At 44.7% G+C, this 20,884-nt stretch overlaps 1 protein-coding gene across 2 annotated transcripts in view; it reads right to left on the reverse strand.

Moving 5' to 3' along the window:
• Nucleotides 1-20,884, reverse strand: part of STAB2 (stabilin 2) — a 109,862-nt gene that overhangs the window by 78,226 nt on the left and 10,752 nt on the right. For both annotated transcript variants that reach the window (XM_037513759.2, XM_037513758.2), the window contains exons 4-10: nucleotides 20,134-20,219; nucleotides 19,314-19,383; nucleotides 14,139-14,234; nucleotides 11,055-11,180; nucleotides 10,197-10,393; nucleotides 8,503-8,636; nucleotides 229-362 (exon numbers count right to left, since the gene is read on the reverse strand). In XM_037513759.2, the coding sequence (XP_037369656.1) occupies nucleotides 229-362; nucleotides 8,503-8,636; nucleotides 10,197-10,393; nucleotides 11,055-11,180; nucleotides 14,139-14,234; nucleotides 19,314-19,383; nucleotides 20,134-20,219 (843 nt within the window). The remainder of the gene's footprint in view (nucleotides 1-228; nucleotides 363-8,502; nucleotides 8,637-10,196; nucleotides 10,394-11,054; nucleotides 11,181-14,138; nucleotides 14,235-19,313; nucleotides 19,384-20,133; nucleotides 20,220-20,884) is intronic.

Genomic DNA, 20,884 nt, shown 5'->3' on the forward strand with positions numbered 1-20,884 from the left:
AGCTCTCTGCCTTGCTGGATTTCTTGGCTAATAACTCCTGCTTGTTCCCTTGGAAACAACCGCCTATCTTTCCCAGCTCACCTGCATGGCCTCCCTTAGAAGGGCTGACCCCAATTGACAAGCCTTGCCTAGACTACCCAGCCCTTTCTGAATGATTGTGACTTATAGATATCCTTGCCCCAAAGAGGGCTGCCCTTTCTGTGGACATCTGCACCCAGAGCCACGTACCCAGGAGCGAGAGGAAAGAGGTCAGCCTTCCTTGCCATTTTCCTCTGGGTTCGGTATTTAGTTCTCGGAGTCGCTCCATGATATGTCCATAGCATGTTGAGCCATCGCCCACATAGCCTTTCTGGCAGGTGCATCTATGGAGAGGGCAAAGACACATCCCAGGACTTAGAGCCACGGAGTGGTGACGTCATACAGGCTAACACTGAGAATGAAATATTGTGCAGATGGAGGAGCAGATGGCCGGAGTAGGGCAGGGACCAGGCGAGTGGGGAGAGGCACACACACAAGGGAGCACTCTATAGCACCTGACACGCAGTGCTCCCAGGAAATGCATATTTCAAAAATTATGGCTACCTGTAACCACTGGCTATCTTTGTATGTTCTCAGTACTCCAAAGTGTGATCAAGAGACCATGTGCATAGAAGGAAATATAGGCGAAACACTACGTGATTTGCACATCAAAGACATCTTTACAGACACATCACCCAAAGCAGTGATAGTGAAGGCAAAGATAAACAGCTGGGACTACATCAAATTAAAGAGCTTCTGCACAGCAATAGAGACAATAACAAAAACAAAGAGAAACCCCACCAACTGGGAGAACATTTTTGCACCCAACACTAATGATAAAGGACTGATCACAAAAATCTGCAAAGAGCTGATGAGACTCAGCAACAACAAAGAAAATAATCCAGTCAAAAAATGGGCAGAAGAGCCAAAAAGAAACTTCTCTGAAGAGGAAATGCAAATGGCCAACAGACATATGAAAAAATGTTCAACATCACTTGTCATCAGGGAAATGCAAATCAAAACTACCATGAGATACCATCTTACACCAGTGAGAATGGCACATATTAAAAAAACTAGCAACAACAAATGTTGGCGAGGGTGTGGAGAAAAAGGAACTCTTCTGCACTGTTGGTGGGAGTGCAAACTGGTCCAACCACTATGGAGAGCTGTGTGGAGATTTCTGGACCTACTAAACATAGAGCTTCCATATGATCCAGCAATTCCACGCCTAGGTATTTACCCAAAGGACACAGAAACATCAATTCCAAAGAACACCTGCACCCCTATGTTTATAGCAGCACTGTTTACAATAGCTAAGCTTTGGAAACAACCCAAATGCCCAAAAATAGATGACTGGATCAAGAAGATGTGGTACATATATACCATGGAATATTACTCAGCATTCAAAAAAGATAAACACATGCAATTTGCAGCAACATGGATGGCACTGGAAGGGATCATGCTCAGCGAAATAAGCCAAAAAGAAAAAGGAAAATACCGGATGGTCTCACTCATAGCAGGAATCTAGAAAACTTAAATAAGGGACCAGGAAAATGAATAACTATAAGAAAGTGAAAATCAAAATCAACAAAAAACTATGAACCAGAGACACTTTTTGGGGGGTGGGGGGCGGGAGGGGAGGGATTGGGGTCAGAATGGGGCGTTTGCAATTGTATGGGGAATATAAAAATAAAATTTATTATTTTAAAAAAAAGAAAAAGAGACCATGTGCATCAGATCACTTGGAGTGCTTCCTCTAAATGTAGATTCTAGGATCCCACGCTACTGAGTCAGAATGAGCTACTGAAGGCAAACTCAAGAAAAGGCTCAAAGCTATTGATCTGCTTGGAAGACTCTCCTCTCCTCTCCCCTCCCAAGCAGAGATCTGGCTCCACTGTCCCTTCTTTCGGGAGCTCCTCCTGTCTCATTGTAGATCAGGACCCCTTAGCATAGACTCCTTGTTCCATCTTGCCATTCTCTGTTCCACCAATCCCAGTTTTTGTCTTGTCTTAACCTGTATTATTATTTGATTGATTTCTGCTTCCTATCTAATTTGAGAGGAGTTAGCAGAAGGGCTCCACGTGTATTTATTCACAGTGGTAACGCCAGGCTCCAGCACAGGGCTGAGCTGTAGTAGATACTTAATTCGTAGTTGCACCATACATAGTAATTACAATAAACATAAACACTGAAGTCAGAAATTTTGTATTATAGTTAAGCTTCATAAAAGAGAGAGTTAAAGAGGCTGTTTAAGCTGCACAAGCAGTGGTGTGCTGGTAAGTGTTCAACAACCAGCTCTGTCTGTGTGTGTAAGGCTTGATCTGCCACATTTGCCAATTTCCATGTTCCATATTCATCCCCACCTGGCAATATCAAACTACCAATGTGGCACCAATCAGATGAAAAATTAACAATCAGCTCGTGTGACTCAGTCAGGCTGGCTCTAGGACACTATTGCAAAAAGTTAACAGCTGAGTCAAACTGGCTGGGTGCTTGAGAAGGTGACATTCACCAGGATCCTGGAGATAAGCGAGGAACCAAACATGAGAAGGACATTTCTGAGACGAGAGATGCACAGAGGCTGTGGTCACACCATTCCAGAGAACTGACTCACATTTAGGAGAGAATTTCAAAGAATGATTCTGCACTCAAGAATCCAGTTGCATTTCTAAATATGGTCTCATGGCAAATCGACATAGATTTCAAGTTTGCTGAACAAATGTTTCAGAGCCCACCGCTCCTTGTTGGGATTGCTGTAAAGACCCTCCACATGGTCTTTCTGCCCTTAGTTTTCCTCCCCTGAAATCAACCCTTCACCCCTCTCCCCCCGAGAGCTCTTTCCAAAATGGAAACTGTCATCTGTGCTTAAAACTCTCAGGGACTCCTTTTATCTACATGAGAGTGTGTGAGTGCTTGGCACCCCCACCCAAAGGGGGGTGGTCCTACTTCTTCTGCCTCCTTCCTGCTATTCATTGCAAATTCCAGCAACACCAAGTTGCTGTATTTTAGATGGTGATTTCCTTCCCAGGCCAGTTACCCTGCCAGGAATGCTGTCCCCGCCTCCTGCTCTCCCAGCCTCACCTGATCGTCAGGTGTACCTGCTCTAGGCAACCTAGGGTCACCTCCAGCCTCTCCCCTCACAGAAGCATCCTGTCAATGCCTCCACCAAATGACCTCTTGGGGTATTGTTTCCTTTGCCCTAGGAAACTCCTAGAACCTGAATCTTGCCTTATTCCTCATTATTCCAGCACCTGAGATGGTGCCTCAGTGTTGAATGGATTGTTTACGAAGCACTGACTTAGCTCTAGGAACCTTGAATTAAGAAGGCTGCAAAGATGACAATAAAAGATATCTTGCCATTGAGTGTCTCAGCTGCTGAATATGAATCTGAAAACAAATAATTTAATCTCCTTGAGTCCCAGTCTCCCCATCTATGAAATGGGTTAAACAATGTTAGGTTGTCAACAGAGGAGATAATGCAAGAGAAACCTGGACCTCCCTCGTGGTGCAGGGGTTAAAGTCTCAGTACTATCAAGCTATTGCCAGTCACTGCAGCACAAGTTCGATCCCTGGCCAGGGAGCTGGCCCACATGATGCAGCAGACCTCTCCTGTTTTGCCTGCTGCTCCCCTCAGCAGTGTATTTCAGTGAGGTTTATTCTGTTCCCCACTCTGTTTCTGGTGAATCCTCTCACCACCCTGCAGCTCTGGCCTGTACCCCAGCTCTTGTATGCATAAATAAATAAAAACAATCTTAAAAAAAAACTATTCCCACAGTGACAGACACACAGAGAAGTTTCCATGCTTGGCAGATGATGATGGTGACAACAGTGGTGGTGATAATATGGTGATGGCTGATGTCGAGGGTTGGAGGACATGTTCAGTTAACTTAAGTTCCATAGAGACATGATAAAATGTTGAGTAGGGTGCTTCAGGGCATGGAGAGGGAGATGACTAATTCTGCCTGGAGAAATATGGGACAGATTCTAGGAAAATGGAACACTTAAGATAATTCTGGGATCCAGATAAGTTTTATAGCAAGCCAGATGATTGGAGAATCATTTACTAATCAAGCCTTTTAGGTTTTTATAGAGCAGTTCTTCTCAACAAGGGGCAACATTACCTCCCAGGGGACACATGGGAATGGCTGGAGAATTTCTTGGTTGTCACAACTGAGTTGAAGGTGTTCTGGCATCTAGTAAACAGAGACCAGTAATGCTGCCAAACACCCTGCAATGGGTAGGAGAGGCCCCGCAGCAGAATTATCTGATGCAATGTTATAAACCAGTGTCACTAAAGCAACAACAAAATAGTTACTGGAACCCAAATATCAATAGTGTGGAGGTTCAGAAACCTTGTTATAAAGTATCACTAAGGTAGATGAAATAGTAGCTATTTAGTACAATCAAATACCAGTTTCCTACTCAAATTTCAACTTCTTCTGCAAATACTGTGCTACGGGACAGTAAATTTGAGGATGTTAAGGGGGGAGGTTGGTAAGTCCTAGAGTGAAAAGATAGTGTTGAAACGACTTCTGCTCTAAATTCCATAAATTTCATTGGAAGACACCTTTCAATGCAAGCCCAGTAACTTCTACACACCACTGAGCATGCTTCTCTCTGAAAGTTCCCTAAGTTATTATGAGGCCAGTGATCTGTTTTGTGTAAAGTGATTTTGTCTTGTCTAAGGGTTACTGGGGAAGCATTTAAATGGCCACAGTGCTGAATGGAATGCGTGAGACATAAATACTTTTCCTTTTGTTTAAAATCTTGGTCCAAAGTCTGAGAGTTCATCAGAATATTTTCTGATTTAAATGCTCTCCGCTGTCTGTGGCACATTCATAATCTCGTCTCTTGTGTAAACTGGGTCTTTATTAGGAGTTGAGGTTCCTGCTCTCTTAAGGCTTTAAAAAATACCATTGGCCATTTGCATTTTATAAGCTATGGGGTGGCTTTCATTACACGGAATGCTGGATAAGACTTGGCTGAGCTATAGGGTGCCCCAAAGTCTCACTGCAGCTTTTTCCTTCTTTTCTTCCCTTGTTCTTTTCATCCTGACATCGATTCATTTGTTCCTTCAAACTATCATCCATTTCATTGTTTTCATTGATGACAGGAGTTCTTATAATAAAGGGGGTAAGAATGGATCCCCAAGGACCTTACCTTGTGGGGTTGAGATAAGTAATGGAAACAATAGCTAATGCCCCATTCCAAATCTGGTTCCTCTTCTAGAAATGGTATGTTATTTACTACAATTCTAGGAGGTGGATCCTGTCCTCATCCCATTTTCGATGAGGACACAGCAGCTCAGAGAGGTTAATTATCTGACGAGGTCATACAGCCTGTAAGAGGCAGTGCTCGTGCTCATCACTATTGCCCTGGGGGCTCATCATCATGAGAAATGTTATCATGGAAGCATTCTAGGGTGCTCTGGGGGCCCAGGGAGAAGGGCATCCTAGTAGACAGGACGGACTGGTGAGGCACCCTAGAGGTACAGACACTTAAGCTGGACAAAGAAGGATTTGTGTGCTACTTGAACCAGAGGGGTGGGGTGGGAGATGGGTGGTGTAGATAGGGGACAACCACCCCTTGCGTACACCCTGAGAATGGTCCCAAAAGTTGTTTGGAGCACTTTGGGCAGAGAATGCCAGGGTTCTGAGTGTGGGGGTGTGGTCTACAAGGGAAGCTCAGACTCCAAGAAGGCTTGTCTCCTTGGTCCTCAGACTCCTCCTAGTGTGGCCAGCAAAGGGCCAGCAGACAACACCCTAAAATGTCATGCCCAGTGCACCCAGGGGCACCTTTTGCCCACGTCTAAAGCTTGCACTGCTGGAAACGCATCTGGAAGTGGCTGAACTGCGGTTTAAACCTGGGTCCGTCTGGGAAAGTCCACGTTCTTGTCTCTATGCCATGTTGCATTGGGCCAGGTTCTTGGGAAGGGTCTTCACATGCAGGAGCGATAAACTGCTTGTCTTGTACAAACATGGATGTCCTCAGTGTTGCTGACTTCCCAAGAGTCTCTAAATATTTGTAATATTCATTGTCCATTTGTCCGGTTGGAATGTAAATTATCCCTTTTCTCCCTGCCTTCTCCCTGCCTTCCAGTCTTGTTTTCATCTGAATAGAGAATCAAATAGAGAAACACTTTCCTTCTGAGACCCTTGTCTTCTGCCTCTATTAAGTAAAAGTGAAAAGGCACAATTTTAGCAGCCATGAAGCTATTCTTGTTAATAATAATAATAAAAATGGAGCTTGGAATTTTAAATCATGTTTATATAAACTTGCTAGCTTTTCCCAGGGAGATAGTCTTGGTCTGTAGCCTCAAGGCTGAAGAAACTGTGGTTCTGAAAAGTTACAGGATCACTATGGTGGCACCCTGGAGCCTGCATTTGAACCCATTTTTCTGATATTCTTGGTTAATGTAGTATGATTTTAAATATTCTGCATGAACTAATTGTTTTATTGAGGAGTCATCGACAAAGCAAATCTTTCTCCTTGGTGAATTACTTTACCTGAACTAAATGACTGAAGGCTCTATATTTTATCAATGTGATTTAGCCAGTCTCTAATCTATGTCTCTTTCCAAGCTGAAAACAGCCAAGTTTATTTTTTTGTGGCGGGGAATAGAGGAGTTTTGAGTGACACACGTACCCCTAAAATTCATTGTAGTTCCACTGACATTCTAAATACAAATTTTAAGGAAGCTTATATTGTCCTGACATCTTGCATTTTTAAAATTTTATCTTCTCAAGATGTGGTCCATATACACAATGGAATATTACTCAGCAATCAAAAAAGATAAACACATGCAATTTGCAGCAACATGGATGGAGCTGGAAGGGATCATGCTCAGCAAAATAAGCCAGAAAGAAAAAGAAAAATATCAGTTGGTCTCTTACATAGCAGGAATCTAGAAAACCTAAATAAGGGACCAGGAAAAAGAATAGCTATAAGAAAGAAAAAATCATAATCAACAAACAACTATGAATAAGAGACATACTATGGGGGGGGGCGGGGAAAGGAGAGATTGGGGTCAAAATAAGGGGGTTGCAATTGTATGGGGAATATAAAAATAAAATTAAAAAAGTTTATCTTCTCAAACACAAAGAGTTTAAAATATTCTACTCAATCTTTTGCAGAGGCTGGTAAGAAGTGTGTAAGCTGCTTGATTCGGTTGCCAGTCTTACAGAGCCTGTCTGAGGAGAGGATGTGGCTGCAATTGTGTGTGTTGGATGCACAGGTGCCTTGATGTACGGCCAAGTTTGCACACACTCACAGGTATGGAGTGGGTTCTAGATGCCAGATTCTGCTTGGAGATTGATGACTATCATCTCCTTTAATCTCACCATAGCCCTGGTGGGAGGGATGATTCTCCCCATTGTATGACAGAGGAAGCATTGGTTCTGAGACCCAGTAAGTGGCTGAGCTGGGATTTGAACCCAGGTGTGCTGGCACCCAAGCTCTCTCCACTCCATGCACAGTGAATACAGATCTACTTATTTGCCCAGATAGAACATGATGATCATATAAACTCTCTCTGGAAAACCTCACACTTCCAAGATCTGACTGTAAAAAAATGAAATGAATTTAAAAGAAGATAGAAAGGAGTGTTGGAAACACAGGGACTATGGGGTAATTGCATGGCTTAGTGTGTTGTATGGTTTGGAGCTCACAGTGGTAGTGTGAGTCCTTTGCAGATGCTGATGACAGTGAGAAATGGAAGTGGCACCAAGACAGAAGCTTCTGTACAGCTGGGAGTTGAAAGTCTTGGGTTCTACCCTCAGTTCACCCACTAATAAAATCACAGTACAGCTATGCACTAGTTTTCCAGAATGTTCTCTCATGTACTCTTCACAACAATTTTACCTAGTAGACATCACTCTGCTCATTTTAGACATGGAGTAACTGAGACCAAAGAGACAGTCAGTTACCCCAGTGGGGAGACTCAAGCCAGGTCTTAAATTCCAACACCGTCACCTTCCCACCATGCCTCTGCCTCAGCCTCAGGAATTTTCACACAAATGTTTTTACTCACAGTCGGCCCCTTCTTTGGAAACCTGGAGTCCAGGAAATGCCACTCATGTTTATTTACTCTCCCCGGTCTTGTTTTGCGCCACCGAGGAGCAATATTTCATGAGTGAGGAAACAGGTCTATACATCAGAGGTCAGACTCCGTTTAATCACAACGGACAGTTGTTTCCCCAGTGATGGCGCTTCCTTCTCCCACGCTCTGAACCACTTAACACCAAATTATGGGGCCAAGTCAATATTCCAGGGTGTTCTAATGGTCATGATAGAGGAAACAATTGTTGAGTGAGCCATTGATTAAAGAAAAATGTATTCTGCATCTACTCTGCTCCTCGCATTGTGTTATGTGGGGGCGGGCGTGGACACGAGACAGAAGACAGATCTCCCGCCCTTCAAGGAACCTGCGGCAGTGACTGGCTGCCACTTGCATCACTGGCAGGTGGTGGAATGGAAAAGACTTACTTAGTCTGGCCAGGGGCGATGGTGGTGCAGTTTGCATGCTTATGGCAGCGGTTATCTGATTCACACACATCTGCCAGGCTGCACCCCACTCCAGGTACGAAGTCGCGGTAATGTTCCTTACACTCACAGTGGGCCTGTGGGAGCCGGAGGGGAGAACAAACAAGGGTTTGCGTGAGTTACTCAGGTTGACCTTCTTCTTTCATCCGTGTCTTTATTCTGTCTTAAAAACTAACTTGGGGTAGATTGGACTGTTGGGCTCAGGCTAGAAACTTGCCAAGCCATGAATTGGGAATTGTGTATTCTCATGACACTTGTGGGGAAACTCATCACCCTAATCACGAAGTTCACCTTTTCACTTTTCTTGTTTGCTAATCTGGGGTCTCCCTGGCTCCTGTGTCCTGCTCTTAGATGGTGTGCAGGTGAGTGGAGACTGAGGTTCAATGGGAGGCATTACTATTCTAGAACAGTTCTTTGCTGGGGTCTCACCCCAATGCATGTTGGGGAACATCTGGCGACTGCTGTGACTGTGACAGCAGGAGAGGGGAGCAGTGGCACTGGAGGCTGGGGATGCTGCTGAAAACCCTACAATGCAGGACAGCCCCCCAATGGAGAATTATCCAGCCCAACATGTTAACAATGCCGAGCTTGAGAAAGTCCGCTCTGGAACAATGGGAACAGCGAACTCACCACTTCCATTGAACAATGGAAGGATTCTAAGACTAAAACATCTGCCTGGGGACCCATTTTGAAAGAGAAAAAGCATATTTTTACTCTTGTTCCATGGCCCAGACCTTGGCTTAGAGCGCACTTGACTTTCCCTTTTCCTGAGGGTAGTGGTTTAGCCTCTTGAGTTTCTTGGCAAATTTGTCTCAGAAATAGCAAGGATGTTGTATGATGGACTTTTTTTTCCGCCACATTGGGCAGATTATCTGCAGGGAACCCCAGGAACATTCCATGGGTGGGCTGATTAAGTTGCTAAGGGCCACGCTGTGTTCAGAACGAGCACCGAGGACTTCCCGCCTGCCCGGGCAGCCATAGCCTGTACAGAAAGGTTTCCTCCGGGAACACGTGGTGTGCAGTGAAGGCTGGAGGAGGCACCCACTGACTGTCTGCTGGATGAAGGAGCTACGAGGGAAAGAGCGCCTCCAACTGGATGCGTCCGCAAAGGGCTTCTGATCAGGCTGAGTTTTACTAGTCAAGATCAGGATGCATTTTAGAGGGGCCAAGTCTCACCCCAGAATATCCTCTCTGTTCCCTACAATCTGTCCCTACATTTATCAGCATTTATCCCTTTGGGACAAAATATTTTTGGTTCTAAGCATCCCTCTTACCTTAAAGAGACATTAGAGGGAGCGGAGAATTGCAGGGGAAGTTGTACGTTCACCCAAGACTTGATTAATAGTTCGTTTGTTGATCTAGCTTTGAGTTGCGTCTCTGTTTTGCCAGTCACCCTCTAGGACTGACAGAAGAGGCAGTTGGGTTTTGACTGGGTTGCTGGGAAAGTGTGAATTTGGAGGATGGCTGGGGAAGGACACACCGAGGCCGGTCCTGAAGGCTTGGAGGCCTGACTGGTCAAGTTGAGCACTGAGAGGGAGAGCTGGAGGGTGCAGCAGACAAGTCATACGCCTGGCACGGGTCCCCCTCTGTGCGCTGTCCTACTTCTGTTCACATCAGCTCCAGACTCATTAACTCACCTGTCCAGGTCCATCATACTTGCACACTGTGGACGTTACGGGGCAGCTTCCGAAGTTGACTTGGCACGGGTCCACCGGTAGGCACACCTGGCCATCCCCGCGGTAGCCTTCTTGGCATGTGCACTGGTGCTGGTTGGGCCCCAGGTACGTGCAATGAGCGTGAGGATGGCAGACATTTTGTAAACAGGGGTTGATGGCTTGAGAGGCGGTGACAAAATAAGAGGCAGTTATCAGACTCAGGGATGGAGAAGGAAAACTGGAGTGTGAAATTCACAGTTCACAGCAGATCACACCTCATTAACACTGTGAAGGTAGGTGAACAGTTTTGAGAGTGATTGTAAGAAATCTTTCATCTCACCCCACCTGATCAACCCTACAGGTGTCACCAGAGATGATAGCTACCTATGTTGTGTAGATACAGCACCATGCTGTGTTATACATGGATTCAAATACAAAATAGCATGGAGACAGCACTAATGCTTCTAGAATTTACAACATGTCCTGGGACCTGTGCTAAGCATTTGTCATGCATTAACTGAGCTGATCCTTACAATGAACCTCTAAGGTAGGAACGATTCTTTCCTCTATTTGTTAGACAGGAAAGTGGAGGCAAAGGCAGGTTAAAAATAAATTTGTTAACATTGATGCAGGTTATATAAAAATCTGTATATGTGCTTTGATAACTGAAGGAGAAATTCCCTTTAAGGAAGGGTGACCCTGATAAGAGTATTTTCCTACCACTGTTTACATACTTCATGCAAATACTCAGAAATGATCATTATCATATGAGGAAGGTGATGAGTTTTCTGTTAAGTAACCTAAACATTAATAAACAAGCAGGATGTAAATTCTACTCACGCTCGCAGTGTTTGCCATCGCTGTGGTAATTGGGAAGGCATCTGCATTCGAGCTTCCTTTCATCTTTGCTGGAAGGTGAGCATCTGGCATTTTCTGGGCAGAGTAAGGCTGCGCATTCAGGGATGGCTGCAAAGGAAGGTTTTTGAGGTAACTGCGATAGTAGAACAACAAGTTCTGAAAAGCTCACGAATGCAATATTTCTTTTCATTAAAAAAGCAATACAGAGGGCCTCCCCGGTGGCGCAGCGGTTGAGCGTTGGGTTGCGAAGCTGCCCGCAGCCTCTGCAGCACCGGTTCGATCCCCGGCTGCTCCCCGGCCACCGGAGGAGGGTCCCACATGGCGCGCAGACCTCTCCTGCCGCCCGCTGCTCCCCTCAGCAGTGTACTTCGGTCCTTCTGCCTGTTCTGTTCCCCGCTCTGGCTCTGGTGAATTCTCTCACCCTCCCGCGCTTCTGACTGTACCCAGTGCTTGTATAAACAAAACAAACAAACAAATAAATAAATAAAACATGCCTCTATAAAAAACAAAAACAAACAAACAAACAAACAAACAAACAAAAAAAGCAATACAGATTCATTGTCACGATGCAAAAAAATAGAGAATGCATAAGGTAGAAATCAACCATTTTATCCTCACTCTCTCATTCTATTTTCCAAAGTATCCACCAACGTCAACAACCCATCTAATACACTCATTTATACATCGATTTATGTGATTTTTAAAGACAAAACAGAATTCTGTTAAAATAATTAGGAACTTGAATTTCGATTTAACGTTATGGAGGTCATCAGGGATCTACGTCACTCTCTAATAACTGCATACGAGTTCATAATACAGTTGGGGCATTGACTGTCTCATATAACCGAGAGTCTGATGTATTACCTAAAACTAACAAGTGGGGCAGAGACAGTGGATGCGGGGAAGAGAAATGAGGCAACTGGGTCTGAAATGCAGGACAGTTTTTCACCCGCCTCAGGAGCAGCAGTCAGAGGGGCATATTTTGTTTGTTTTTTTTTTTTTTTTTTTTAGAGGCATTTTTTTAATTTATTTATTTGTTTGTTTTGTTTTGTTTATACATGCACTGGGTACAGTCAGAAGCGCAGGAGGGTGAGAGAATTCACCAGAGCCAGAGCGGGGAGCAGAGCAGGCAGAAGGACCGAAGTACACTGCTGAGGGGAGCAGCGGGCGGCAGGAGAGGTCTGCGCGCCATGTGGGACCCTCCTCCGGTGGAAGGGGAGCAGCCGGGGATCGAATCGGCGCCACAGAGGCCGCGGGCAGCTTCGCAACCCAGCGCTCAACCGCTGCGCCACCGGGGAGGCCCAGAGGGGCATATTTTGTATCAGTTCTTTCAGGTCCCAGTTTCCATGGAGCGAGGCGAAGAGGGCCAGCTTGAGACCTGAACTTGCGGTGTGTGTGTCACCTGTTGTTTAGATCTTGACTCAACAGAATCACTGTGTCATTTGGAGACCGTTCTGGGAGTGTTCTCCATGAGGCTGGCTTCTGTGCTGGGTCTCCTGTCTTATTCAAAAGGCCTTTGCTCATGTGTCCACTGGGCAAAGTCAGGGGGGCTGGAGAGGGAGGCTGACTGTGGTCTTCTAGAAAGATCCATCTTATCCACTTGAGTTTCATTCTGCTGTTGATTTGACTTGGTTGCGTACATGTATGTGTCCTCCACGGGAAGAAGGCAGAGGCAGAGTTTTATTTACTCTCCTTTCTACCACTGCTCATAGCTCCTCAGTGCTGTCAATAACATGAGTTTGAATTTGTCCTTTGAATCTTGTTCAATCTGTTCATTTTATAGAGCAGGAGAATAAAATCCAGAGTCTATGTTGAGTGACGATAGTGACAGACAGAATGTCCAATTTCTTAATTTCTGAGCTGGAAGTTCGCCCTTCATCACCTGCTCTGTGACAGTGGCTAGACCCTGTGACTGTTACTCCTCTCACGGTGATGTGCTGAGCTTGGCTAGTAGAGGGCACTGGGAAGACACTGTAGGAGGAATGTTCTTCCTTTTCCTGGTTCCTTTGAGCAATGTTGTGCTTCTGTTTTGTTTGTTCCCTGCTGCTACCTAGTAGGGTCAGTGGTGTGGGGGTGTGAACACATTCAGGGGTGCTCTGCCCCAGTTGTGTGCCCAGAGTATACAACCGTTCAGTGACCTCACATCCTTGGTCTGGACCCAGTGACCACTTTCCCTCAGTCCTGCCAACACAGGTATTGCACACCCCAGGCTGAGCACTCATAGTGCCCCCTCACTCTGTGTGCTTCCCCACCACCCCTGGCTCCCCAGGGCCCTGGAAGGCTGTTGCCTGTGTGCAGGGCAACTTTGCTGGCCTGAAACCAGAAACTTCTCCTCTACCCACTGGGCTGCCAACACACCTTCTCCAACAAGATTCAACCCATTTTGGAGATTGCCACTACTTCCAAGTTTATCCTTCCTTTTTCATGCTCCATCAGCCCCAGAGCCTCTCTTTATATTTTATAGCTACTCTCCTATCATAGCTTACTAATTCTTTATATAAACTCCCTTTTAAAAAATCACCTTGTAATTTCCATCTGTTGATTGGACCTAGTGTGATAAATGTTTAAAGAATTTCAAATGACTTCAGGCCAGCTCTCCTATTGACTAGTTCATAACCTTTGGTGAGCCACTTACCCTTGGTGAGTCTCCATTTCCTGTTAGCATATTTTGTTGGAGACCTGTAATTGGCACATGCCTCACCTCCCTTACCAGGTAGCTGACTTGTTGCAATGGCCTTAACTGGTTTCCCGGCCTCAATGTCTTTCTCTCCACTCTGTCCTTCACACCATCACCTTCCTAAAACAGCTAAAGCAGCTAGAGCCATGTCACATGACACTGCATCCAAACCTTCTGTGGCTTCCTTTCTTCTATATCTTCTATATCTTTTATCTCACTACTTCTCCCCTCGCCTCCTCTACTTTCCTTTTACTCTCCTGCTCTTTTTTATTTTTGTTTCTCCTCCTTTGATGGTACTTTGCCCATGTAGAGCCCCAGAAAATAAAGTTGAGAGGCACACATCTGTGCCTTAGATCTGGTGTGGCACCAAGGACACTGGTGGCACTTACGCTGGTCGCAGCGGGGCCCGGTGTATGCAGAGAAGCAGTCACATGTTCCGTTGCCATCTACTCCACTGCTGCATATTCCATGTACACAGTTGCACACTGTAGACAGAAAATGGGGCATTTTTCACTCTCTGAAATAGACTCCTAAGCATTCTGGAAGGGTAAACTTGGGGATAGTTTTTATTGACAGTCTTCATGATGAGATGGCAAGAACCATGATTTAGAAGTTCTAGAACCCCAGTCTGAATGTTGGCTTCATTTTCCTCTTCTAAGCTTCTGCTAGCATGTTGACTTTGGATTTCTAACTTTCAAAGCTGAGACAATATATTGCTGCTTTTGAAGCCACCCTGTTTGCTTAGATTTTGTTACAGAAGCCCTAGATAATTGAATGATTTATCTGTATTCCTGAGTTTTTGATGCCTCTTTACATTTTGCACATTTTGAGGGAGGCATGTTCCTCCCTCACCTCTCCCTAGAACTAGCCCTGCTGCCCTTTATTGAGCACTTACTATCTACTAAACATTTAGCCATGTGGTTTTCTTGCATGATATCATTTGATACTCACAGTACCCTGTGAGGGAGATGAGTCCCATTTGCAGAGAGGAAAAAAAAAAAAAAGGGAGATAATTAGCTCAAGTACTCATGCAAAGAACTATATAATTAAATTAGGTTAGCAATTGTCTTCCACCCTTCAAAAGCCAACTTGCCATTGTTTCTACTTTAGCAAATCACTTTGATGTTCATCTATGGCTATAGGTCCTTGGAACAGACAAGTTCTGGAGAGAAGTCAAATTGGCCACGGAGTGAGAGGGATGATCTACAGGCTGAGTAGGGAAGACTCAATTCAATTCAATTAAAAAAGATCTACTTAGCTCCTACCTACCTAGTAGCAGGCTCTGCATCAGGCACTGAGTAATTCACAATATTTCAATGCAAGGAGCTTGCAGTAGTGGGGGAGTCAGACTCTAGGAGATCAGTGACTGTGGGTGTCCAATGTAGCCAATGAGAGAGAGACAGAGGGCAGAGGGGGGAGCTGAATTGAGTCAGCTCTTGTGCCTGACTTATATGCTACCCACAAGAGTTGATCTTGTCGCCCAGCTTCCTGTCTGTACTGCATGGTCCAGTTCCCTGGCATGAGCCTCTCTGTGTCCTGCCTCTCAGCCTCTCTGCTGGATTAAGTGATCTGGCCCAGGCAGCTTGAGGGTGCCTCTGACATGTAAGGCTGCTAGCTGCTGCCAAGGAAGTATCCTTGGGAAGGAGAAGTGAGTGGCATAGGGACTCCCACCTGATTCTGTAAAAAGCCCTTGGTATCTGTTGAACCAGCCTCAGCAAATCTGCGGAGACACGGGAATCTTGGGATGTGTGATTTTAAAGTGGTCAAAGTTAGGACCATTTGGGTCCGAGTGACGATGTGCAAAGAACATTGTGATGTGCCCCTAGGCAGAGTAAGTGGTTCCCTGTCCATGTTGCCATAGCATCCCGTGGGGACTGTGCACACAAATCATGACTGTCTCCTGCATTTCCAACTAGGGGAGGGGTCTGGTCTCTCTTCTCTTTGGATCCCTGCACCTGCTGGTCAGCATAGGGTGGTGCAGTGTTGGGCACCCAGCCTCTGCAGGAAGACACTTGGGCCAAATCCTGCCTCTGTCCTGAAATAGCTGCATGACCTTGAGAAACCTCTCTGCTTCTTCATGTATGAAATGAGGAACGCAGCCTGAAGAGCTGTTGTGAGGATCCAAAGAGATTACGCATGTCAAATCTCATGCCCTGCCTGTGCACAGCAGGAGCTCAGCAAATGCCAGCTGCCTTATTGGGGGTTGTGGGACTAATGACTGGGGTCCTACTGGAGAAATTGGGCTTTGCATTCTGCTCTAACCAGGCAGTGAGGCCCTGAGCAGGGTAGGGCATTGCAGTGGAGATGAAAACCTGTGGCTGATACAGTTCTAAAGCATCTCTAGATCAGCGGTTGGGTAGGAGATTCTCTGGCAGCAGGTTAAAGTCAGTGTTAAAAATAAACTGCAGCTAATAGAGCTGTCCTACTTACAGGCAGAAATGCCACCTCCATGGGACCAGTACCTCACTGGATGAAACAACACTGGCACCCAGTGGATGGCCGGCTAAAAAGGCTTGCACATTCTCCTTGTCCTTGAATGGGAAGTGGCCAGTATCACTGAATCATTCATTCATTCATTCATTCATTCATTCACAGGTGGATGAATGTTAACCTTTCTGTGCATTGTTTGTGTCCTGGCTTATGGCATGCTGCTAAGAGCTTTGCTGTGTCGTCACCCCCACAGGGCAGATATTATTTCTGTCTCATGGATGAAGGAGGCTTAGAGAGGTCAAATAACTTGCCCCAGGCCACACAGCAACTGGGGTTGGTTTCAGATTCAGGCTGGCCTCCAGCCAAAGCCTGCTCTCCTGACCATTATGCCATATACAATATGGCAGCCAGTAGCTATCAGCCTCGGGCGACAACTTAAACCCAACTTAAGTACCATTAACTAAAATTTAAAATTTAGCTTCTCGGTATCACTGGCTTCATCACAGGTGCCCCATGGCCACATGTGTCCAGCAGTTACCCTGTTGGGCAGTGCAGATACAGAACATTTCCATCATCACGGGACATTCTATTGGAATCCAGAATTTGGAGTTTCTTCTCCTGCATCTCAGTTTAGGTTTCAAATTATTTTAATTAAAAAATTGAGGTTTCTAAGCCCTCTTTCTTCCTTTCACTTTTCTCTGCTCCATAGCACAGGCCGGTGTGGAGGGAGGCCACTGTATTCAGAAATGTCTGGCGTCTCCATGTACGCCTATGCTCATCAGCATCCAAAGGCAGTTTCCTGGGGCCAACATGGGTTCATCTTTCTAAATTTTCATTTCAAAAATAATTAACTAGACTTTTGTGGCAAGTAAGCAATGTTGGATGCTATCTTCTTCCTTGATTCATTTAAATTGTGAGATTTAAGTCCTAGTGTTACGGTAGGGAAGGGCCAAGTTAGAGATGTGTTATTTCTGAGCAGTTGATTGATATTTTAGTTTACTGACCCATGATAAAATGTATCAAATGCGTACATGCCAACATCTGTTTTTAAATTTGCTTTCATAAATTTTCTTTATGAAATAATCTTTCATAGTGTTGAAGAAAAAGATCCCCCTAAGATTACAGGATAGGGATTAATAGGTAATAAACAATAACTATAATAATGATAATAATTGCTATCATTTATTGTACACTGATCTCATTCAGTCCTCAGAATAACCCGAAAAGAGGTAATATTGTCTCTGTTTTTACAGATGCAGACACAGAGAACACGCTTAGTCAACTTCAGGTTCTCACTATCAGCCTTGGAGTCTATAGCCAGAACTTGAGTCCCCTCTACATTCTGCTTCAAAACTAGGCCTCTGGATCAGGACAACCTGGCTACAGCGTATTATTGATAGGTCAATCATTCATCCACACACTCATTCACACACTCACTTGTTCATTCATTCATTCATACACTCATTCATTCATTCACTCATTTGCTAATTTATTCATCCAACCTACAAAAGCAAAAGTGTGGTGCTTTTCTCTCCTGCAGGTAGCACTGTGGGAGGTGCTGGAGATAAAGAGGTGTAACAGCATTTGTCTTCAAGGAACCCAGAGATTAGAGGGGAGACAACATCTCTGCTACTGCAGATGGAACATTCCACAGTATGTGGGCGGGATGCCTGTGTGTATGTAGGGTTTTTTTTTAAATTTTTTTTTACAAAAAATATTTGAAGCAATGCAGCATCTACTAAATTTGATTTTTCCATAAAAGTCAGAACCACATGGTGGAGAAAGGCTACTTGCTATATGCTTTGTGGGATATTATGGATCTGGCAGACACTGTCTTCCCTGCTCATGTTCTCTAGACTCCACCCATCCTGTGCACATCTGCTGACTTCCAGGATCCTGCGAATCCTTCCCAGGAAGCCGGCTCCCCCGAGTGCTCACTGAGGGCTAGACATGTTAGGGAATTAACACTTTGGTGACTGCACTTGGCTGTTGTAACAAATTGCCACAAACTCGTATCTTAAAACAACACCAATTTATTGTCTCACATTTCTGGGGATTAGAAATCCAAAGTTACTGTGCTAAAATCAAGGTTTTGGCAGCTTGTGTTCCTTTCTGAAGGGGAGAATCCGTTTGTTTCCTTTACCAGCTTCTAGAGGCTGCCCATCATCACTGACATTGACTCTCTGCTTCCCTCCTCCATATTTAAGAACCCTCATGATTACACAAGGCCCACCTCGATAATCCAAGATAATCTCTTTATTTTAAGGTCAGATGATTAGCAACTTTAATTCAATCTGTTACCTTAATCCCCTCTTGTATATAAGGTAACATATTCCTAGGGCCAAGGGATTAGGATGTGAACTTCTTTCTTTTTTGTTTTTGAAGTGTTCATTATTTTACCTACAAGTTATCTACCTTCAGGTGAAATAACTCAGGTGAGATGAGTGTCTTACACTGACTCCAGAGTTCCCAAGGGGGTTAGCTCTTCACCTACACCCGTCTCTGTCTCAATAACATATGTCACTTTTTAATACCATTAGAATTTCCTTAGGGTCACTCTACATGAGCTATTTGTACTAAAAAAAAAAAAAATCCTTGTACTGGAATGCTCAGGGCCTTTTTTTCTAGGTGGAACCAAAGATAAGATAATAGACAAGCCAGTCTCACAGTTGTTTGTCTATTTAATGCAAAATAGAGCCCCAAATCCCTGATCTCTCAGGTATTTGTGAATTCCCAAATGGAAGGGCTACATTATAATGTAGTGTGACTAGTGGCAAAAGTAGGAAACCTGGGGAGATCAATACTGACGCCAGCATCTACAAAGAACTTAGAGAGAAGCTGACCAAGCCAGGAACAGGTGGGTGTTAGGTGCTGCTGCCTGGAGAGAGGAAATTGCATCCCCTGAGTTAGCCAGAAAGCATGACTGTGAGAGTCGAATAATCTCTTATCCAAACTGCACTTTATCATATTTGCGGTCAATTCTTTCTTTTGTCTGTGCAGATTTGATTTCTAGAACTGTTTGGTATTCCTCCCCTTCTAACTCAACAATAGTCTTTCTGGGGTCTTCAGTTAATAAGACATAGTTGACTTTCAACCTGTACAAATATGTTTGATTTCACAAAAATCAGACATACCTCCTGAACAGCTGGGTCCAAATAAGTTGTCATCTGCACAGGATTCACAGGCTGTTCCACCAAACCCTTCCTGCAGAACACCAGGGAGATGGCGTTAGACCCAAAGTGATGGTTACCTGGGAAGTTCACTGGGTTTCTGACAGTCTGGCGAGCGTCTCATGTAACTTCCCCCAATAACTTCACAGTTTGGGGTTATAATGGCTACATTCATCCCTGTGTTATCTTTTCCTAAGTGTCTGGAGCTCTCCAGAAGGCTGCTTTGTCAGCCCCAAAATATGGATATGTAGCCACTGCTGACAGCCTCATCCCAAGTTGACCCAAGAATAAAATGAAAACTTTTCAGTTTTGCATTTCTAAAGACAGTTGAATTCAATGCTTTCTGGAGAATTTCTTTGTATTTAAATCATCTAAGCCTTGAAACTTGTGAAAGACTCATTTTCATGGGATTACAAAGAAATTCTTCTGTTGTCAGACCCAGAGCTTGCCAGGGGGAGCGGAGGACAGTGCTCGAGTGTCCTGGGCTGGCGGCAGTCCAGTTTCATGAGGTGCTTTCACAAATATAATCTCACTTTACTTTTTCAGCCAATGTAATTGGATGTAATTATTCCTAATCACATTTTAAAGATGGATGCCCTTAAGGCTCAGGAGTATGCTGACTTACTCAAAGATCTCCAGCTTCTTAGAGGTCATTCCGTTGCATATTGCATATTCCCTTTACTAATAGCACCGCTTTTCAGAGATTCCAACTAGTGTGTATTCAAGGAGGGACAGATAAGGAGAGGGAGCAGAGTCAGGAAAAGGGGAAACATTTTGTACTTACTTGGCAGGAACAGCTACCATTTCCTTCCATGCCTTCAGCACACCTGCCCCGGCCACTGCAGGGGGACTGCGCTCCTCCTGGGCACTCTAGGGAATCAAAGGGCTCAGAGTCACTCATCCGTGTTTGCACACAGCATTCTACAAGGGTGCATTAAGTACTACCAAGTGTCCAGTAGTGTGCTAGCTGCCAAGGAGAAGGAGTAACTGAAGGGTTACTCCTTCAATAGGGTTACTTCTTCAATACTCCTTCAAATGGGGGAGGGGAGCAGATATGTGAACAGGAGAATGGCAATAGGTGAATGTTGGAGTTGGGGTTGTTGGGGAGAAGTGGTTGTTGATGAGAAGTCTTAGGTTGTGTGTAGTTCTAAGAAAATTTGGTAAAGTATCCCAACGCAATACCCCAATATCAAAGACAATAATATCCTAGTACAATATCCCAACACAAAATCCCACCTCCAAATCAAAAAGAAGTGAGCTGAGCAGAGAGGGAATAAGAGAGGTCTGGGGCTTCAAGTGGATGAGCCAGCCCAGTGGGACTCAGACCTCAAGTACTTCTCTGAAGGTGTCAGCTCCAAACTCCCTGGATCCTTCTCTTTTTCATGCAAGGGTGGTGGTGTGCAGTAGTCTTTGTAACCTAATACCTACCTCAAACACCACTGTAAATGATGGCATTAGATGCTGATCTTTCTGACGCCAGAATTGTGAGAACAAGTGTCTATTGTGATGCTGTTCTGTCAGAGCAGCCTGAGCAG

This window comes from Talpa occidentalis, unplaced genomic scaffold (assembly GCF_014898055.3).
Source record: "Talpa occidentalis isolate TD23 unplaced genomic scaffold, MPIMG_talOcc4v2.1 talOcc4.16, whole genome shotgun sequence".
In the NCBI taxonomy this organism is placed as follows: domain Eukaryota; kingdom Metazoa; phylum Chordata; class Mammalia; order Eulipotyphla; family Talpidae; genus Talpa; species Talpa occidentalis.